The sequence below is a fragment of the Rattus norvegicus genome, chromosome 1 (genome assembly GCF_036323735.1).
Source record: "Rattus norvegicus strain BN/NHsdMcwi chromosome 1, GRCr8, whole genome shotgun sequence".
NCBI lineage: Eukaryota > Metazoa > Chordata > Mammalia > Rodentia > Muridae > Rattus > Rattus norvegicus.
Window position 1 is genome coordinate 249927776 of NC_086019.1, and position 18243 is coordinate 249946018.

At 47.8% G+C, this 18243-nt stretch overlaps 1 protein-coding gene across 1 annotated transcript in view; it reads right to left on the reverse strand.

Moving 5' to 3' along the window:
* The window catches only part of Tll2 (tolloid-like 2), a 115517-nt gene that overhangs the window by 65726 nt on the left and 31548 nt on the right, over window positions 1-18243 (reverse strand). Inside the window, 1 exon segment of the mRNA NM_001191898.2 lies at window positions 806-880. Coding sequence (NP_001178827.1) covers window positions 806-880 — 75 coding nt within the window.

Here is an 18243-nt window from a genome sequence, read left to right on the forward strand (position 1 = left end):
ATAGGACTACTGGCCCTTGGACTTCTGAAACTTCACATGTAGAGAGGCTGCAGGGCCACTCAAGGAAGGCTCTAGGCTGGCCACAAGCAGCCAGCTGTCTCTCGTATCCCTCCCTGGGTAGACTCTAGTCTACAGTGGCCAACCACCACTACCCCAGATCCACTGTCCTTTCTTGCCTATGGACCCTCCTCTTCTCTGAAACACAAAAGTCTTGTAATCTCTCTTCTCAGGCCTTCAACTCACAAGGCAAGTAACCAGAGAGAAAAGCCAAACCCAGAGGACAGAATTTTCTAGTATTCTCCAAACAACAAACCCTGCTTTTCCATACCTCCCACCCCTGCAGCAGGACAGCTTTGCACGCTCCAATCCCAAGCAAGACAGCTTTCCATGCCCACTGCATGAAGCAAGACAGTTTTCCTTACCCAGTCTCCCCAACACAGCAAGTCCCTCCACCCAACCACCCCGCATTCCACCAAAGGAAGCATTTCCCCATGTCCATTGCTGTCTGCGTGCATGCAGCCCAGCTGCTGACAAAGGAAGTTCCAGGTTTCAGAAAAGATACCCAAAGCTGGGTCTGGGGTGTGGCGATAGCAACTGATGGATACAAGGTCTCCTTTGGGAATTATATAAAGGTCTGAACAAGATGGAGATGGTCATACCACATTGTCAATGCACCTAACACCACTAGACACTGCAGTCTGAAATGGCTAGAGGGTTTAGGCTATTTATCAAAAATTTGCCACAACTTGAAAGAAAAATAAAACCAAAGGTCCCCAGAGGCCTGGTGTGGCCTCACAGACATTACCCTTTCTTAGTGCCTGGATGCTGCTGTTAGAGGCTGTATCATTTGGCCACCTTGCAGATGTTTCCTCAAGGCCACCTGAAAGAGGACAAGAAAAGAGGTAAAGACACACCTTTCAGTAGCATCAGTAGCAAACCAGGTCATTGGGTGACCACCAGAGCAGCAAGGATTTGGTCAGCTAAGGATTGTGGGGTCAATAAATGCTTTTATCTTGTAATAACCACTCATAAACTAGCAAAACTACCATCATCCTTAGTCAGTCAAGGATGCTCATAGAGGAATTGATAGAGTCTGTGGGGAAAGGTTGTCCCAGGTCAGCTCCTTATCCACCCAGAGAAGACAGAATGGATGCACGAAGACGTTCTAGAGTCAGGGCCGGACAAGTGGTGTCCAGCCTGGCCACTGAACTCCCGATCACCGCGGTACTGCTGTTCTGGGCTTTCTCTTTTTGTTTTATTTTCCCCATATGAAAAAAATCTTACTTAGAAAACCGCCGAGCTTTCTTTATAAACGGGTTCTGCAGACTCGGCACAGCTACGGCAGCAAGGATCAAATGTGCAGGGGCAGCCATGTCTAGACACGCTGTCAGGATTTACTTCGCTCAGAAGATGTCAATCTCCCAGGACCAGCTGTCCTACTGTGTGCTGGGTCCAATCCCAGGACCACAGATTCACAACCACAGACAAGGCAGACAGGGTTCCTGCCTCAATGACAAGCTGCATATAGCAGCAGAAGAGCTAACTGCAAGCTCTGAAGATTAAATTCAGCACGTGGTGACAGGAGGGGTAGGGCTTCTTTAGGAGGACCCTCCATGGTGCTGGCTAGGGTACCAGGGAGTAGACCTGTGTCCAGGAGATACAGAGACCGTGAAACCATACCAAAGCCTCCAAAGAAGAACTAATTCACGAACAAGAAGGTGTTTCTTTGCTTTGGTTGGGAAACCTGAAGCTTATGTAGCAACCTTCCCTAATCTCCCTGCTCCCATTAGAACACTCTGGGCTAGGTAGAGTACAACCCCATCTTGGAGATGCCGAGGCTGAGACAAACGCTTATGAGCCCAAGGGTGGCCTGGCTCAGAACATGGTCTACTGGTCAAAGACCCAAGACCTACCCTTGAGCCACCAGTGCCTGAGGAAGGCTTACATTTGGCACCGCACTGTCCGATGGGTATCCAAATCTACACCAGTAGAGGCAGCGTGTGGCCGTTCACCAGCTCCTGAGTGTCAGGCTGCCTCGTACTTGCCTGCAGCTGCCCTGCCTCCTGTAGAGAAAGGACCCCCCAACACCAGTCAGGGACAGGAGACTCCCTGCATCCTGCCTGGCTGGCCAGCTAGGAATGCGCTCCCACAGCTCCTGCAGCTGCTGGGGTCTGCGCTGCCAGTTCTCGGCCCTTGGGTATTCCAGTTGCGATATCATTTCCTCTCAGGCTAAAGGTCAGGGGAAATCCTGACGGTATGAAGTCCGTTCCTCAGCGCAGGAATGTGCCATCTGCAGAGAGAGGGGCGGGGCGCCGCCAGGCTCTGAATCTCCTCAGCCTCCGCCCCACAGGCAACTGCTGCCGAGAACCTGGGCGTTAGCATCTTCAGTCTGTCAAATGGGCTGCTGCAGGGACCAAATGAGGTAATGGGTTTGTTTAGATGTGTGTTCATTCAGAAAATATGCATCCGACACCTGCTATGTGCCAGATTCTGTTACTACTGCTGGGGGGGGGGGGTGACTTCGGGAAATTATTTTCTGATGGAGGGAGGGAAAGGGGAGACAAATAAAAGTGAAGTATTTAAGTTGGCTGCTGGTGAGTATGAAGGAAAAAAAAGGCGGGGGGATTGTAGAGTGCCATTTCATGCAGGAAAGAAAAGCAGAAGTCTGAAGAGAGACAAAGTCTATAGATATCTGGCGAAGAGCATTCCAAACTGAGGAACAGCAGGTGTAAAGGCCCCGGGGTGGGGATATGTTCAACATCGGGGAGCTGGGGGTTCCAGGAATGGAAGGAAAAGATAGAGAACAGCAGTGAGCCCGTCAGCCATCAGCAGCGAGACCAGCTCGTGTGGGGCCCTGACAGCAGGCATTCTCTGGACTTCATCTTTGGGTATCCTAGATCGGATGCAGGCATTTAACTGCATCTGCTTTTTGCATAACCCGAGTTGTTAATACCAGACAAGAGGGAGGCATGAGAGCTCAGATTTTAAATAAGTTTCTTCAGCAGTGGGAGTCCGGTGTAGCTCAAAGCCAGTGTCATCTGGTTCAGCTTCCCAAAATGAAGCAGGGAGGGGAACAGGAAGAAAGCTCTGGACACAGCCCTGGGTCAAGATGAGCTAGAGGTTCTAACGGAGGCACTTGGGGCAATGGTAGAGGCTGGCTGGGGCTGTGGGGAAGGTTGAGGCCATGATGGAGGGAGTCGGGCACCACTGGGTTCTACAGCAGGCAGAGGATTCACGAGGGCTCTCTGGTTCCTTTGGTTCTCTGATGCTGGGGGCTAGAATGGGTGTAGAACTTTGGAGTTGGGAGAGACACAACAGGTAGGTATGACTGAAAGAATCTGTTAATTAAAGTGTCAACCATGGTGTTAGCCACAAGCTAAGTGTGTGGCTAAACACTGTCCCTGCATGGGTTTGGGGGTTCCAGCCTCATAGACACCCAAGGGAACCCAAGGACCAGGGAACACAGTCAAGTGCCTCAAATGCCTTGAGAGCACCATGGTGTCAGTCATAGAAAGTCCTTGTCCCCCCTCAAGCTCCTACACACAGAGGTACAGGCAACTCCGAAAAGCCCAGAGCCTTGTCCTGTGAGAGGACACCTCACATCAGTGACGGAGCTGTGTCAGTGAAGAACACACATCCCATCCTTGAATGGAAGTGCATGTGTGTCATTCCAGCACTTGGGAGGTACAGGCAGAAGATCAGGCATTCAAGGCCATGTAGCAAATTCAAGGCCGGTCTGAGCTACATGAGCTCCTGCCTCAAAAGACAAAAACAAAAACACTACCACCAAACCAAACCAAACCAAAGACAAGAGCACAGTCCCTCTTCTGACTTCATCCTCAGAGGGACACCAGGCCCAGGCTTCTGGTTCTGCCTGGGATTCCCCTGGAGTCCATGAGTTGACAAGTCTAGAATGTTCTGGATGAAAAGCATCCCACTGCCCTTTGGGATGTGTTCTGCTCTGCGTGTGGCTGAGACCTTTAGTGACACAGCCCTCTGAGGCTCCTCTGCCTCACCTCTCGCCTCTACTTCTGCTAACAGAGCCACCCTAGGCTGTAGGAAGTGGATTTCTATTTCCCATAATCCTCCTTCATTTTCATTGGAACAGGACCTTATTACACAGACTAGGCTGGCTTTAACTCATCTTTTTGTGTTCAGCGGAACCCTCTTAGTAACTTTATAGATTTAGCAACGTAAAGGAAAAGCCACATCTCCCAGCCCCAAGTCCTAATACTCAGAACCTGGCACGAGGCAGGCACCCAGTTACATAGGTGATGGATGGGCCAGGGAGCAAAAGACTGGGGGCAGCTTAATGATGTTTCAAAGGATGGCGGCACTCACTGAACACAGCTCAGCTTAATGCTGTGAGGGGAATGTGTGCAATCGGCTCTCCTAGAAAGAGAGAGAGAGGCAGCTATTGAATGGTGGCTCTTGACATTGGCCGTAATCTTGAATGACCTGGGAAATCCTTTCTAAAAACACTAAGGCCTGCCCCCTCCAACTCCACTCCTACCCTCAGAAGCTCTGCTTTAATTGACCTGTGGCATGCCTGGACATTGGTGACTTTGAAAAGCACGCCAGGGGATCTGAAGATCCAATCAAGATGGATCACAGCAGCCAGGGAAAGAGGCGTATCCTTGTAATTCCAGCCGTTACAAAGCCTGAGGCAGGAGGATCATGAGTTCCAGGGCAGTCCGGTCAACATGATGAGAGTCTGTTGTCCCACCGCTGCCTGCCAAAGGAGGTTGACCATGGTTTCTCAGAACTGCAGAAGAGGCCTCATCTTGTACGATATTCTTTTTTAAACCGTGTATTGGTGCTTTTCCCTTTTCTACTTAATCTGCACCATGCGCAGGGGCCAGGAGAAAGTGTTGGCTCCCCTAGAACTGGAGTTAGAGGTGGAGTTACAGAGATGTTAACCTCCATGTGAGGGTGGGAATTGGGATCCCGGTCTTCCGGGAGAGCAGAGTTGTTCTTAACCACTGAGGTAGTTCTAGACCGTTGTATGATTTTGTTTGTTTGTTTTCTTGGCATTTTGGGTTTGGGCATTTTTTTGTTTGTTTCGTTGCTTGCTTGCTTGTTTTTTAAAGACAGGGTTTCTCTGTGAATCCCTGACTATCCTAGAACTTACTCTGTAGACCAGGCTGGCCTCAAACCCAGAGATCCACCTTCCTCTGCCTCCCAGCCATGCCCCACCACTGCCAGGTGCACGTATTGTATGATATTCTTAACAACTGAGGCCTGTCCTTATAATCTCACTAGGAACTGAAAGATGTAGCCTTGGAGTTAGACCCACACAACTCTAGAAGAAGCTGTGCAGCCCCTAGAAGGACGGCAACTGTTTCTTGAGAGATGAGGCTCAGGCTGAGACTACAGATGTAAGTGCTGTGGAAGAAGAAAGACTGGATCTGGGCCAGGCTCCGTAGGTAAGGCGCTTGTCTTGCAAGCAGCAGGACCTGCGTTTCACCCCAGAACCTATGTGAGAAAGCGTGATGACAAACTAACCCCGGCATTGAAGGGACTGAGATGGGCGAGCCCTGGAGTCCACAGGCCAGCCTACTTGGGAAGCTCTGAGAATGTGAGAGAGACTTTGTCTCCAAAGGAAAGGCAGACAGTGTTTGAGGAATCACACCCAAGGTTGTTCTCTGGCCTCCACATGCACATGCACACACATGAACAAACGTGTACACACACACACACACACACACACACACACACACACAAATCAAACAAACAAACATACTTGGGCACTGGATTCATTCGCAGTACAGGGGTATATTCTTCCTAAGGACTTGGCTGCAAGACAAAAAGGGTACACATGTTTGTGTGTACACATGTACATACACACACGCACATACGTATTCACAGGTAGTATACACATACATACAAACATATCTCCTACATTTGGCTGAGGTTGTTTAATTACCTCTTCAGTGTAACAATATGCAAAGCCTTGTAAATTTCATTAGTCACAGGGGTTTATTCAAACTGTCTCCTTTGCATAAGAAACCCAGGCTTACAGCTGGTCTCTGGGAAAGAAAGCCCTCCAGGCCTTGAAAAGAGAGCTTGGCCTGTCCAAACTCTCTCAGAAACACAGTGGAGGTCAGCGGCCCGTGATGCAGGAGGCCAGGCTGAAATGTCTCTAACCAGCATCTGCAATTCAATCCCACAGTTTCCTTTATGGAACAATTCACTGAATTCCAAGTTGTTCTTTTTTTCTAATTCACCATATAATTCACCTCCCAAGTTCAATTAAGAAGCAATCTGTTAGCAACTTTGGGAGCAAGCTGCTTTTCTTTGGGAAAGTCCAATTTTCTTCCGCTCCCGACAAAAAAATGCCTTAATTACATGCATCATAATAGACACTGGTGTACACACAACGCCCTTCAATTCACCATAATTAATGAAATATCAACGACACACATCCAAGATATACAGGCAGGAAGAGACGGTCTCCTTCAAACCCCCAAGGGGACCTGGTTTCATAAATCAACATTGCCCATTTGAATAATAGTGACCATGAATATTCATTAATATGGAAATGTATAAGCAACACTTTAATTATTCCTTCTATTTTTTTCTTAAAGCGTAACATTACTTGATCCCTCATTTTCTTGAGCACAATAGCTACTGTTCTTAACTGCAGAGTGTTTTAGGCGTCCTTATAGATAATTATAGCAAAAATGCCTTTGAGTCAATCAAGAAGAAGAAAAGAAAACCCAAGCACAAGATCCTAAAAGCCAGTTTACCAGCAGCCCATTCACTTCAGAAAATCTTGGTTGAGCACCTGCCCTGGGCAGCAGAACGGTGCAGGGCCCAGCCCACATAGCTGCCTTCATGGCATCTGAGTTCTAATAGATTAGTATAAACTATAAGCTCTTTTTTTTCAGGGAAGAATTAAGCACTTAATTAAAGAATTAAAATCTGTAACTGAGTTTTGTGAAAGAGGGTAGGTGGCTGTGATCTGGGACTTAAGTTAAGAGAAAGAGACACCTGTGTGTAGAGAGTAACAAAGAAACCCAAACTTCAAGCCAAGGTCCCAAGAAAAACAGTGGAGCATGTGGCTGGAGTTGGAGCTCAACTGAAACCTGCCAGGGGTAACACTGAGAGGGATTACCTGGGGATGCCTCATCACCTTGCCTAATGGTCCATTGGACACCTAGCAACCCTCCAAAGAAGTGTTCCCATTCTACAGAAGAGAGAACCGAGGTTTGTAATCCGTGAACCAGGCAGTTAGTAATTGGATTTGCATTCCTGTCCCTGATTGGTTGGCCCACCAGAGGTCAGAAGCGCACTATACTCCATGCCCTTGCTCCTCACCTGGATGGGTGTACCTAAGCCACCACACCCAGACAAGACCCAGTAGGTGCACACCTCCACCAGGAACTAGCAAAACCACAACCACTCCACTGGGGTTTTAATAATTCACCAGGGGAAAAGGCAAAGCCCCTTTAAAAGGTTGATCCAAGAACAAACAAGACGGTCACTATGGTAATCAATGTGTGATCTTGAGAGAGCCTGTGCCAAGGAGCTTTCAAATCCCAAATGCTACAGAAGGGAGAGGGAAAATGAGTTAAAAGATCATTGCCAGATTTTGTCAATGAAATGATTTAATCCTGGCGAGGGAATAATGACAGGAATTCTGCTACAGTTCCGGTGGAAGGGAAACATACGCCGGTAGCACTCTGTAATTTTATGATATATCAAAGACCTAACACAGGCAATGCTTTGTCTTCATGGTGTCTGCATTGAGGACAGGGGTCACTCATCTCAACCTTAAAAATAGTGGGTAGCATCTGTACCCGCACTGGGGGAGTGCTATGACACAGTGGAGCAATTTGTAAGTTTTTAAACTATTTTAGCTGTTGGATGAATAGAAAAACATAATATTGTAAGATAAAAAATAGTAATATAAAAACACAAACCAACAGGTAAAGAAATAATGCCTGGGATAAGTCAGATAGAATCCAGCATGACCCCATACTCTCATAAAAAGCCCAAAACACACAGGACAGCCATGATTGGCAAAGCCTCACAGACCATCGTGTAGGTCTCTGCTTAGGGATTGTGAAGCAAGCTTTATGTTCTTATATGCTTTTTGTAACTTCCAAATTTTATCCCCCATGATGCTTTTATTATAGAGAAATAAAGGGTTATTTTTAAAGAACTCTGTTACAATGGATATTTGCCAAAGAACATGTTTTCTTCACTTCCACACACGTATGTAAGTACAAGTATGCTTGCACACACACACACACACACACACACACACACACACACACTGCCAGGGAAACTTTCTGGTGGGGAAGAAACATGGTTGTGTTTATGCAGATGGGAAAATCATAGGCCACGCACACCCAATTCCCTCCACCCCAGCCCACTTTTCTCTCTCACTGCTGGAATAAACAGGGAGTCCACACCTTGGCAGGAAGGCATCTCATTGGTGGAATTCAGAGAGAAACTGTCAGCACTCTCTCGGGCTTTTCAAGACCCAGCCCTCCTTTTCTAAGTTCACAGACAAAATATTTGTGTTGTGGCATAAGTTGATGAAACCTAGAGTTTGATCCTGGCAGAGGATCATGGGATCATGGGAGGGGATATTTGAAAGAGGACACCCCTCTGTAATCCAGGCTTAAACGGAATATACTACATAGCCCAGGCTGGTCTCTTTTTTGGTTCTTCTTTTTTTTTTTTTTTTGCAGAGCTGGGAACCGAACCCAGGGCCTTGCGCTTCCTAGGCAAGCGCTCTACCACTGAGCTAAATCCCCAACCCCCCAGGCTGGTCTCAAACTTCTGATTCTGATCTTCTTTCCACAGCCGCCTAAGGTCTGGGCTCCCAGGCCAGAGTCCCCATTTTGCTTGGTATTGGGCTTCCACTCATCTTGAACACTGTATTTGCGTGTGTCTGTTCCATTATTGGTGGATGAGTTAACACAGACACTTGGCTTAGGCATGCTTCACACTTCCAACTTTCTCCTACCCCTGGGCTCCTTGTGCCCTTGTCTACCCACTCCACCTCAGTCATACCCAGCCTGGCCTTGCCTTCTGGGTGTACAAAAACTGTCCTTCTTTACAGTGTTGTTATGTAAATTAAGAGAGATAATGAACCCAGGGCATAGGATGACACCCACAGCCAGCACTCTACTGAATCAGCCACTATAACTTGGGATGGGGGTGCTAAGGACAAACCCGGGGTTCTGCTCTTCATATTAGGCAAGTGCTCTATCACCAGGCCTCAGCCCCGATATACGAAGAAGCCATCATCATCAGTGTCATTGACTGCGATCTCTTCTTGAAGTCTGAAGGAGTAGAAATGGATGAAACTGCCAACCACCAAGGCAGGGCATTTCATTCGAGCATCACAAGCCAAGATAAAAGTTCACGTTCTCCTTAACGGTTGACAAATTCCAGTTCATACCGGGAAGCTCTTGCTGGTGCCGACGGCCATTGAAGCAGAAGCCTGTCCCTGTGAGTGGCATCATATCTCTTTAAGCCCACTCCATATGGTGCCTGCCTATAACCATGTATAGGTTACATAGTTACAGATGACAAACGGGAAAGGCAGACCTTAAGGAAAGACTCCAGAGGCCAAGTTCTGTGTAGTCATCCTGTTGCCCCTTGAAGAATGGCGCCAAGTGGCCAAGATTCTCTCTGTGGTTCTCAAACTGTAGCCTAGTACTCATAGAGGTAACTGTTGGTGTCTGCTGGGTACTTGACTGAGTACTGTGTGTTTTCTCATTTGCTTCTCCACATGGTTGCATGGGGTAGGCATTATTGCTAGCTGTCACTTAACTGGAAACTGAGACTTAGAGCACCTCAACGTTACCTGCAGGCACACAGCAAATAAGAGGCAAACCCAGAGGTGGTCCTAGTCCCACCTGCTTCTTCTGGTGGCCTTTGAACTCAAGGACTAGAGATGCCAACCTTGATCACGAATAGCCAATGCCCCAATGAGAGAGATTGGAAAATCCCTGCTCCCTGGTCAGCTAGAAGATGATGGGTCACGCTCACAGCAAGTGATCCTTGGGTATATGTCAGAGCAGGTTCTGGAGGCTCAGAGGAGCCTGATGCAAACTGTGAGATGTGAAGTCCCCATGTGACAGAGGAAGGCCTCCAAAGAAGGGGAGCAGAAGGAGGCAGGGAGAAGAAAAACAGATGATAAATGGAGCCTGAGTCTCAAGAGAAGTTGTCCAGTGCTCTCTGCCTCCTCAGGGGATCCTACCTGGGGCGGTTGCCTCAGTCAGGGCTCCCAGACTCCAAACTGGGGATCAGACTGGGCAGCAGTGAAGACAGTCCTTCCTCAGGAATAGAAAATGGTCCCCTCTTGGTATAAAGAAAGATCAGAACCCTTCTAGATCAGAACCTTTGAGATCAGAACCACTCTAGAACTCCTCCAGAGCTGGGCATGGCACTCCCACCATGTTTCTGTCACACACACACACACACACACACACACACACACACACACACACACACACACACTCCGTCCCTTTAGCTGAAATCAAAGCTCAGTAAAGCATGATCAGCTGCTTGGAGATCTAGGAGTGCTTGAGCTCAGCCCCTGCCCCATTGCTCCCTGGTGGTCTAGCAGAGGAAGAGGGAACATTGGAGCAATGTGGAATGTATAGTTAGGTGCTGCTTGGTCTTCAGAAAGAAGCTTTAGTCAGTCCTTCCTCATTACTCGAAATGATGTTCTTTAACATGTCTGTGAGCACTAAGCTAGAGAGCCCGTCGTCCAATTTCTAGGGAAGTGAGACACTGTCTTGTGCACAGCATGGCACTGCCAGCTACATATAACACAGCATGAAGTATTTTGCATGCTATCCTGTTTGAGTTTCCAACCACTCATGACTATAATTAAAATTATAATTATGTGTGTTTCTGTTCGTACGCATTCACCAGCACTGACTTCTTAGCTAGTGGTTGTGTAACTTAGTTCTCAGTTCTTAGTTCTCACTCCTGGGTCTCTCTACAAGGCCCATTGCAACCTTCTTGGGATCAGGAGATTCTGGCGGCACTTCAGTACCATGACTGGGCACCACACTAAGTGGCAAAATCAACAGTGAGAAGCACAGAGACTCCAAAAGAGCTAAAAGCAATAAATGGAATACAGCCACCTACCCTGTGGGAGGTGGTCCACAGAACAAGAGGCAATCAGTAAACATAAGAACACAGAAGCCAAAGAAAGGAAGAGAGGATCCTGATTTCTCTTTTGGGAGCTGGAGGAGCTCAGAGCAGTGTGGTGGGAACAGGGAGCAGGCCAGACAGACACCATCTCAACAGAAGTCGCTATAACTTGAGCAGTCATTGCTCAGGCTGCCCTGCACCTGCATGGTGGTAACAGTATTGGATGGTGATACTGTTCATGGGCTCAGACAACCTAGAGTGGTCAGCAAAGTGGCCACTCGGTAATATATCCAATGAGTATAGGTTCCCCAGAGATAGATGCTGAAACGCCAGTCCTTGCACAATGCCCAGTCCTGTCCTGTAACATCTATACTGTCTGCTTCAAGTGAAGACACATCCATAATGCGTGCTTAGATACAGAAATAGAAAGTGTTCCTGCGTAGACAGAATGCAAACAAATACACATCTAAGCCAATGTGTATACTGGCTGGGATGAAATCCTGAACAGAACCCTGAGCATGAGAAGCAGAAAGGACTATGAGGGCTGGAGAGATGGCTCAATGGTTAAGAGCACTGACTGCTCTTCCAGAGGTCCTGAGTTCGATTCCCAGCAACCACATGGTGGCTCACAACCATCTGTAAAGGGATCCGATGCCCTCTTCTGGTCTGAAGACAGCTACAGTGTACTTGTATACATAAAATAAATAAATCTTTAAAAAAAAAGAAAGAAAGAAAGAAAGAAAGAAAGGACTATGAACAGGCAGGAACTAAGATGTCCTCTTGCCCAGTCAGAGCTTCGGGAGCTGCTGTAGAAGAATTTTATCCCATGCTCTTTGCAGAGATGCCCAATAAAGATTTACAGATATCTCGAAGGGCAAGTTCCATGTGCTAAATCACGGGAAGAGTAGCAAGAGTTCAGGCAATCAAAGAATTTGAGAAAGAAAACAGACCCAAGGCATTGCTTGGGCATGAGCATCTCAGGTTCAAGACCACATGCACACAAGAGAGGAGGGAGGGAGGGACAGAGAGACAGAGGGACAGAGACACAGACACAGAAAGACAGACAGTCACACAGACAGAGGTAGGGACATCAGAAGATAGAGGTTACCAGAAGTGGTGCTCTGGGTACTGGCATGTTGGGAAAATGTTTCAGCGACATTGATGTATACTCACAGTCACCCGCCCACAGATTCACTGAGACAAGAAGAGCCTCGTCTGGTGCCAACTTCTATGCAGGGCCACAATTCCTTCAGGCAAACTACTGAATGTGTCCCCTTCACCTGCATTTTCTGTGTCCCTTGAGTCATCCAGAGCTCAGGAAGTAGCATGCTATATTACAATGAGGTGCCCAAGACTGACTATTCAACAGAAGGAAGAAAAGAGTCCCCAGGTTAAGACCTTCTCTCAGGCATCCAGGTAATAGCTGAAGTTCTAGGAGCCTACCTTTCAGGAGGAAGAGAGAAGAGACCTTGACTAGCATTATACAACTTGCATTAGGGCCCAAGATTGTGCCTCTTCCTTGCTGGGTCAATGGTCAAGTTCAAGTGAGTAAGGCCAGGGACCAGGCAGGTGACACATGAGGGTGACAAAGAGGATTCTGAAATGATGGGACTGTGGCAACTCGGGGAGAACCTGGTCCTGCTGAGTTCAGTCGCGTTATGCAACCCACTGATTGTTGCCATGTGGGCTCTGGACTAGTGTGACTGGATCTTCCAGCTCTTCAAGACAAGCCAGAGCTCCGGGTTTTCATGAGAAATCCGATTTTTAAATGTTGGCAGTAAATTTTAAAAATGTAAGCACTACAAAACAAACAACACACATCTGCAGACCAGATTTGGCTGGGGGGGGGGGGCGGGCGACAGCTTGGGACCTCTGGGCTGGAGGGTGGAGGGGACAGTCTGCCTGTAGGCAGTGTTAATGACAGGCCAGAAGCAAGGCCCCTGGGAATGAAAGGGTAATGGAGAACACAGGACATAGAAGCAAAGTCCCACCCTGGAGAAGCAAGATGCAAGACAGAGTGTGACTGCCTGACAGCAACTTTGTCACCTTCTCTCCAGATCTCCTTGGAAACCAGAGAAGGGATGGCATACCAACCTTGGTATAGGGAGTCCTCTAAGAACCCCAGGTTGGTCCAGGTCCTCCAGTGCATCATTCTGGAGTAAGTGGGCCCAAAGCCTCATCCCAGACCCACACCCCCTACCGCCCAAAGCAGTGTCCCAGCTCCCTCAGTCTCGGGGACTTAGCTTCCTTTATGGGAAGCAGTCTGGGCTTTCTTTGGCTCTTCTGTCTGGCTCATTGATGTAGTTTTCTAAGAAGGAACAAAGCTGTCCCACAGTCACGTGCTCCCGACCTCTGGGAGCTCTCCGGGCAGTTTTTATAAGGTTCCATATCAGATGCAATTTAAACAGAACTCCAGGAAGCATCAAATGAAGGCAAACCAAAGGTATTATTGTGAGCCAGTTATGCCATGAGCAGCAGAGGCTACATGGCCAGTCCTCACAGTGTTCAAGGAGCTTACCAGAATAAAACAACAACAACAACAGCAACAACAAAACCCAAGACAAACAAAAAAATCAAGAAAACAAAATAAAACAAAGCAACAGCAAAACCCCAAAGGACTCATTCCTGGCTCTCAGGAGGAGTCTATCTATCCATTATGTAGATAAAAACCTCAGATGCCCCTGAAACCTGCTGTGTCACAGGGAACTCTAAGGCTGTGACACTGATATTGTCAAAAGCCTGTTTCACCTGCCACTGTCCCCAGAAGAACACAGTAGATCGGCAGGTATATGTGCGTGTCCCAAGGGGCAGTTTCCACTGGTCACAAGAACAACTATTGTGAGAGAGGCAAAGAGGAAGACTCAGACTCCCAGAACCACTCTGAAGTGAGGCAAGAAATGCCAACTGAGAAAGTTTCAGAAAGGCAGAGAACATGGTGCTACCTGAAATCCTAGCACTGAGTCAGGGGGATGGCAATTTAGAGACCAGTCTGGGCACACAGTTAGACCCTATATCAAAACCAAACGAAAAAGTAAGGAATGATCCTTCATTTTTACCCCCCAAAAAAGAGATTTACCTCAGCGTTCTTTTTGGTCAGAGAGAACTTTTTTTTCCCTCGCTAGACCACTGATACTGGACATATTTATCAGGGGACTACATTAATAAGATACCTTTAGCAGGGTCATTTCCTTTTATTCTGCTTTAGAAATCAGCTACTATTTAAGTTAAGGATACCGTCAGCCCAAGCAAGGCACATCTACGGCTAAAGGAGAGGAAAGATAGACTCGGATTAAGGAAAACCAAATAATAGTGTTCGAGACACAATCTTTCTGATGCTCAAAGCCACATGAAGCAACTCTCCTGAATGATGACCCCAAATTTGATGCGTTAAGACGGCTTGATGGGAACTCATATTTTCCATGAAAAATGATGTTGCAAATGATAGCCCATAGGCTGGATGGTGAGGCTTGGTCCTAAAGGCCAGGTTAACCCCAAAGGGAGATGAGCCTCTGCAGGGAGATCCCTGTTTCCTTCTCCAGCCCCAGAGCTTGTTGCATTTTCCTTTAGGCCACAGACGGGACCACGCCGTGTTCATTGCTGTTGTTTCTGTATCTAACTGCCCAGCCCTGTTGTCAACCTATGCGGAGTTCTTTCTGTAATTATCTTGGTAATACCCGTTACTCTCGGCATTTTCACAGAGCCCCTACACAGGTAGGTGCCACAGTAGAAGACGTTTAAATTGAGGGATCACAATATAGGTTTGTGTGGTGGCCACATCCGAGCAAATGCAAGGACAAAAGGCATTGGAGGTCCCTGATAAATGAAGTCAGCCTTATTCCTCTCTTCCAACAGTACAAGTCCCAACCCTTCCCTCTCTCCCTCCCCACCTCTTCCTCTTCTACCTATCAATTATCTATTGTCTCCCATCTTTTGTCTCTGTGTTTGTACCATGCGTGCATATAAAGTGTATATATGATTATGTATACAAGGACCATCTGCACATGTGAATGAAAACACTTTCATATCACAGCCCACCTGTAGAGGTCAGAGGTTAGCTGTAGGCTATTTCCTTCCAGCTTATTCAAGACAAGTCTCTTGGTTGGACACTTCTGCATATTCTAGGCTAGCTTTCGAGTGATCCTCTGGGGATTCTCCTGACCCATCCCCCCACACCTCTTCACCCCCACCCCTCACAGTAGAAGTACTGGGATGACAGACGCACACGGCCACTCCTGATTCCATGCTGGGGTTCTGAACTCAGGTCCTCCTGTTCGCACAGCAAGAATTTTATTCACTGAGCCATCTCTCCTATCCCTCATGTATCTATCATCCATTGATTATTAATCAATCATCCATATCTTCCCAGAACAAACTCTTTCTTTAGAGATACCTTGAGTGGATTCTACATCTCCTACCTGAGGAACACATTGACTAGGCTGTCAGGCGCTACCCCACTTGCCTGTCACAGCATCTCAAGCTAATCTTCTGATTCTGATTCAAACTCCAAGACTCATGGCCCTTGAGAGCAGCAACTCTGCCTGGCTCATCACCCGCTGTGGCTCCAGTTTCCACAAAGGCTGTGGTGATAAATATTGGCTCAAAGGTGAGCTTGCTCTCCCCAAACTTGAAGATCTCAGTAAGCGCTGGCTGCTGTCCAAGGTGTAAATCAGCCTTAACTGAGGCCACAGAGGAAGAGTTGATAGAATCCTTATGTTGTATTCTTTTTTTTTTTCCTTCCCAGAGAGCAGATGTGCACGTTATCAGATGCCTCTTTATCATTCCAAACCCTCTCACCAAATAAAAGACTTCATGGGTAGAGGTGATGCCAAGCCTTGTTGGTTCTAATGCTGGAGTCCTGGTTCCTGTGCCTGCTGACCGCCAGTCCAGCTAAGTGCAGGCTCAGTAGAGGCTTTAGGAGCAGCTCGATCTGGTTTCTTTTGGTTCTTACCTTGCCCCCTGATTTCTATTTGTGGACTTTTGCTTTAGTCTTGACTCTCGTCCCTGTCATATTCTCTCGGGCCAGCACTTCCTATGTCCTCCCCAATCCCCACTGTCCCTAAGGACCAGGGTCTGCTCTGCCCTGCTCTTTATAGCCACCAGCATGTAACTAGAAAGTCTACTGAGGGCCTCCCTAGTGCTGTCTGCCTGGGTCCCTGTACTCCCAGGCTGGGCCCACACTTGCCGCTGCCTGGAAAGCAGTCTTTGGGGAGGTGGGTGGCTGCTACAGTGAGGGAAGCTTCTGATGCCAGCTCCTACCCCTCCAGTGCTCTACAATCGTGACAACAGTCACTTGTCATTTTAACTCACTCTCCTTAATGTTGGAAAAAGCACAGATGCAGCAGTGTCTTGGTACCAAGTACAGAAGGCTCCCCAGTTAGCGTTCCTTACATGAAAGAGGGGAGGAAAGAGAGAGTGATGTGAATCATGGCATCCGAGACGACAGGGCTCCGTGACAGCGCCCAGGGCAGGGTGTGGAGGACAGCACATAAAGATCAAGTTCCATGCTGCGGAACTCCAAGAGAAGTCTCCTGGGAGAGCAGGCTGACCACGGGAGGCCAGCTGGATGGCTTCCGTCTAGGAAAGGCTGGAGCCGTGGGCAGGAAGGAACCTGGACGTTCTCTCTCTCTCTCTCTCTCTCTCTCTCTCTCTCTCTCTCAGAGATGTCCTGAGGACCATGTTTTCCTCTGAGAATCTGTAGGAAGGGACCTACAGTAAGATAAGCTGCTATCCTTGTGCCCATCATTTTCAGATACTTGAGAAGGTAAGGTGGGTCTGCCCAGCCCTGGGTTACCACTCTGAGGCTGAGACCATTCTCTGAGCTTGTACTTACTCCTAGGGCCTTTAGACAGCCACACAGTCAAGCATACAAGCCTAACCCTAATGGCCTCTGGGGAAGGCGGGGAGGTTGGGATGAGCCAGGAAGGCCACTGTGCAGTTCTGAGCCCCTGGTCAGATCCAACCAGTGTATAGAATCTATAGTCCACACGTGGCAAGCAAGAGATATCATTGTCTTGGGGGTTAACAGACATTTTCTACATGCTGATTGGATAAAATCCAAGAACCTGCCTGTGCATGTTGCTACTCCTGGCTTTGCATTCCCACTGGGTCATGGCAGAGCACTGCAAGGAATTCCTGGGGAGCCCAGGGTCTGGGGGGCCCAGGATCTGGGACACAGACAAGGACCAGAAAGAGTAAGAGACAAGAAAACAGCAAAATGTCAACCAAAGGGAATACTACAGCTTTTTGGGTCACACTCTGGGGTAATGTTTCTGCTAAGTACATTTATTTGATTCTCCCACAAGATGAGAATTAGAGACTAGTCGATGACACATAAAGTGTCCCATGTTATAAAGAGGAAACTAGATAGTCTAAATCCACAGCTCATTAATACAGAGCCAGGGTTGCATCCACCCACAGCACAAATCCACAAGGTCAGAGGCCCAACTGAATGTCTTCAAGGGTGTGCAAGCACCCAGAAGTGAAAGGGGGTGTGTAGGTCACAATTGTACAACTTAAAGATCAATAGTGTTTAAACTCCTTGAAATTCCAAGTGAACGTGTGTGTGTGTGTGTGTGTGTCTTTTTCTCAGAGAACTAATCATTGATGTTCATCAGATTCCAACATAATTAAAAAATTAAAGTCGCCAAGCCTGTTATTCAGATTTCTCCCCACCCAGCTCTTAGGGATCCAGTAGAAGGGATGTGAATGAGAAAAGCTCCCCAAGCCCTCTGACCCTCCTCAGCCTCCCAAGCCAGAGGCATCGGCAACACAGATCTCCAACAGCCAGGTGTGACCAAGATGGCACTTGGCAGTGTCTAGTGTGTGAGCAGACAGATCTGAATCCTGGGCAAGGCCCCAGCAAGAAGTTAGCCCAGGAGTCTTATGCTTAGGACATGGATCCTCCACAGAACACCACAGGAACCACCTAGTGACCCACCTTTCACCTGGACCTGTGTTATTTGGAGGCATTCCCACCTCACTGAGGAGAATTGGTAAAATGCAGGCTGGAGAATGCCTCACCAAGGGTGTGGACATTCGGAACTCATGGTCTGTCTCTGGGCCTGCTTAAAATCACCCCATCCACTAATTCCCTCAAGGACCCTGAAAGAATGTGTT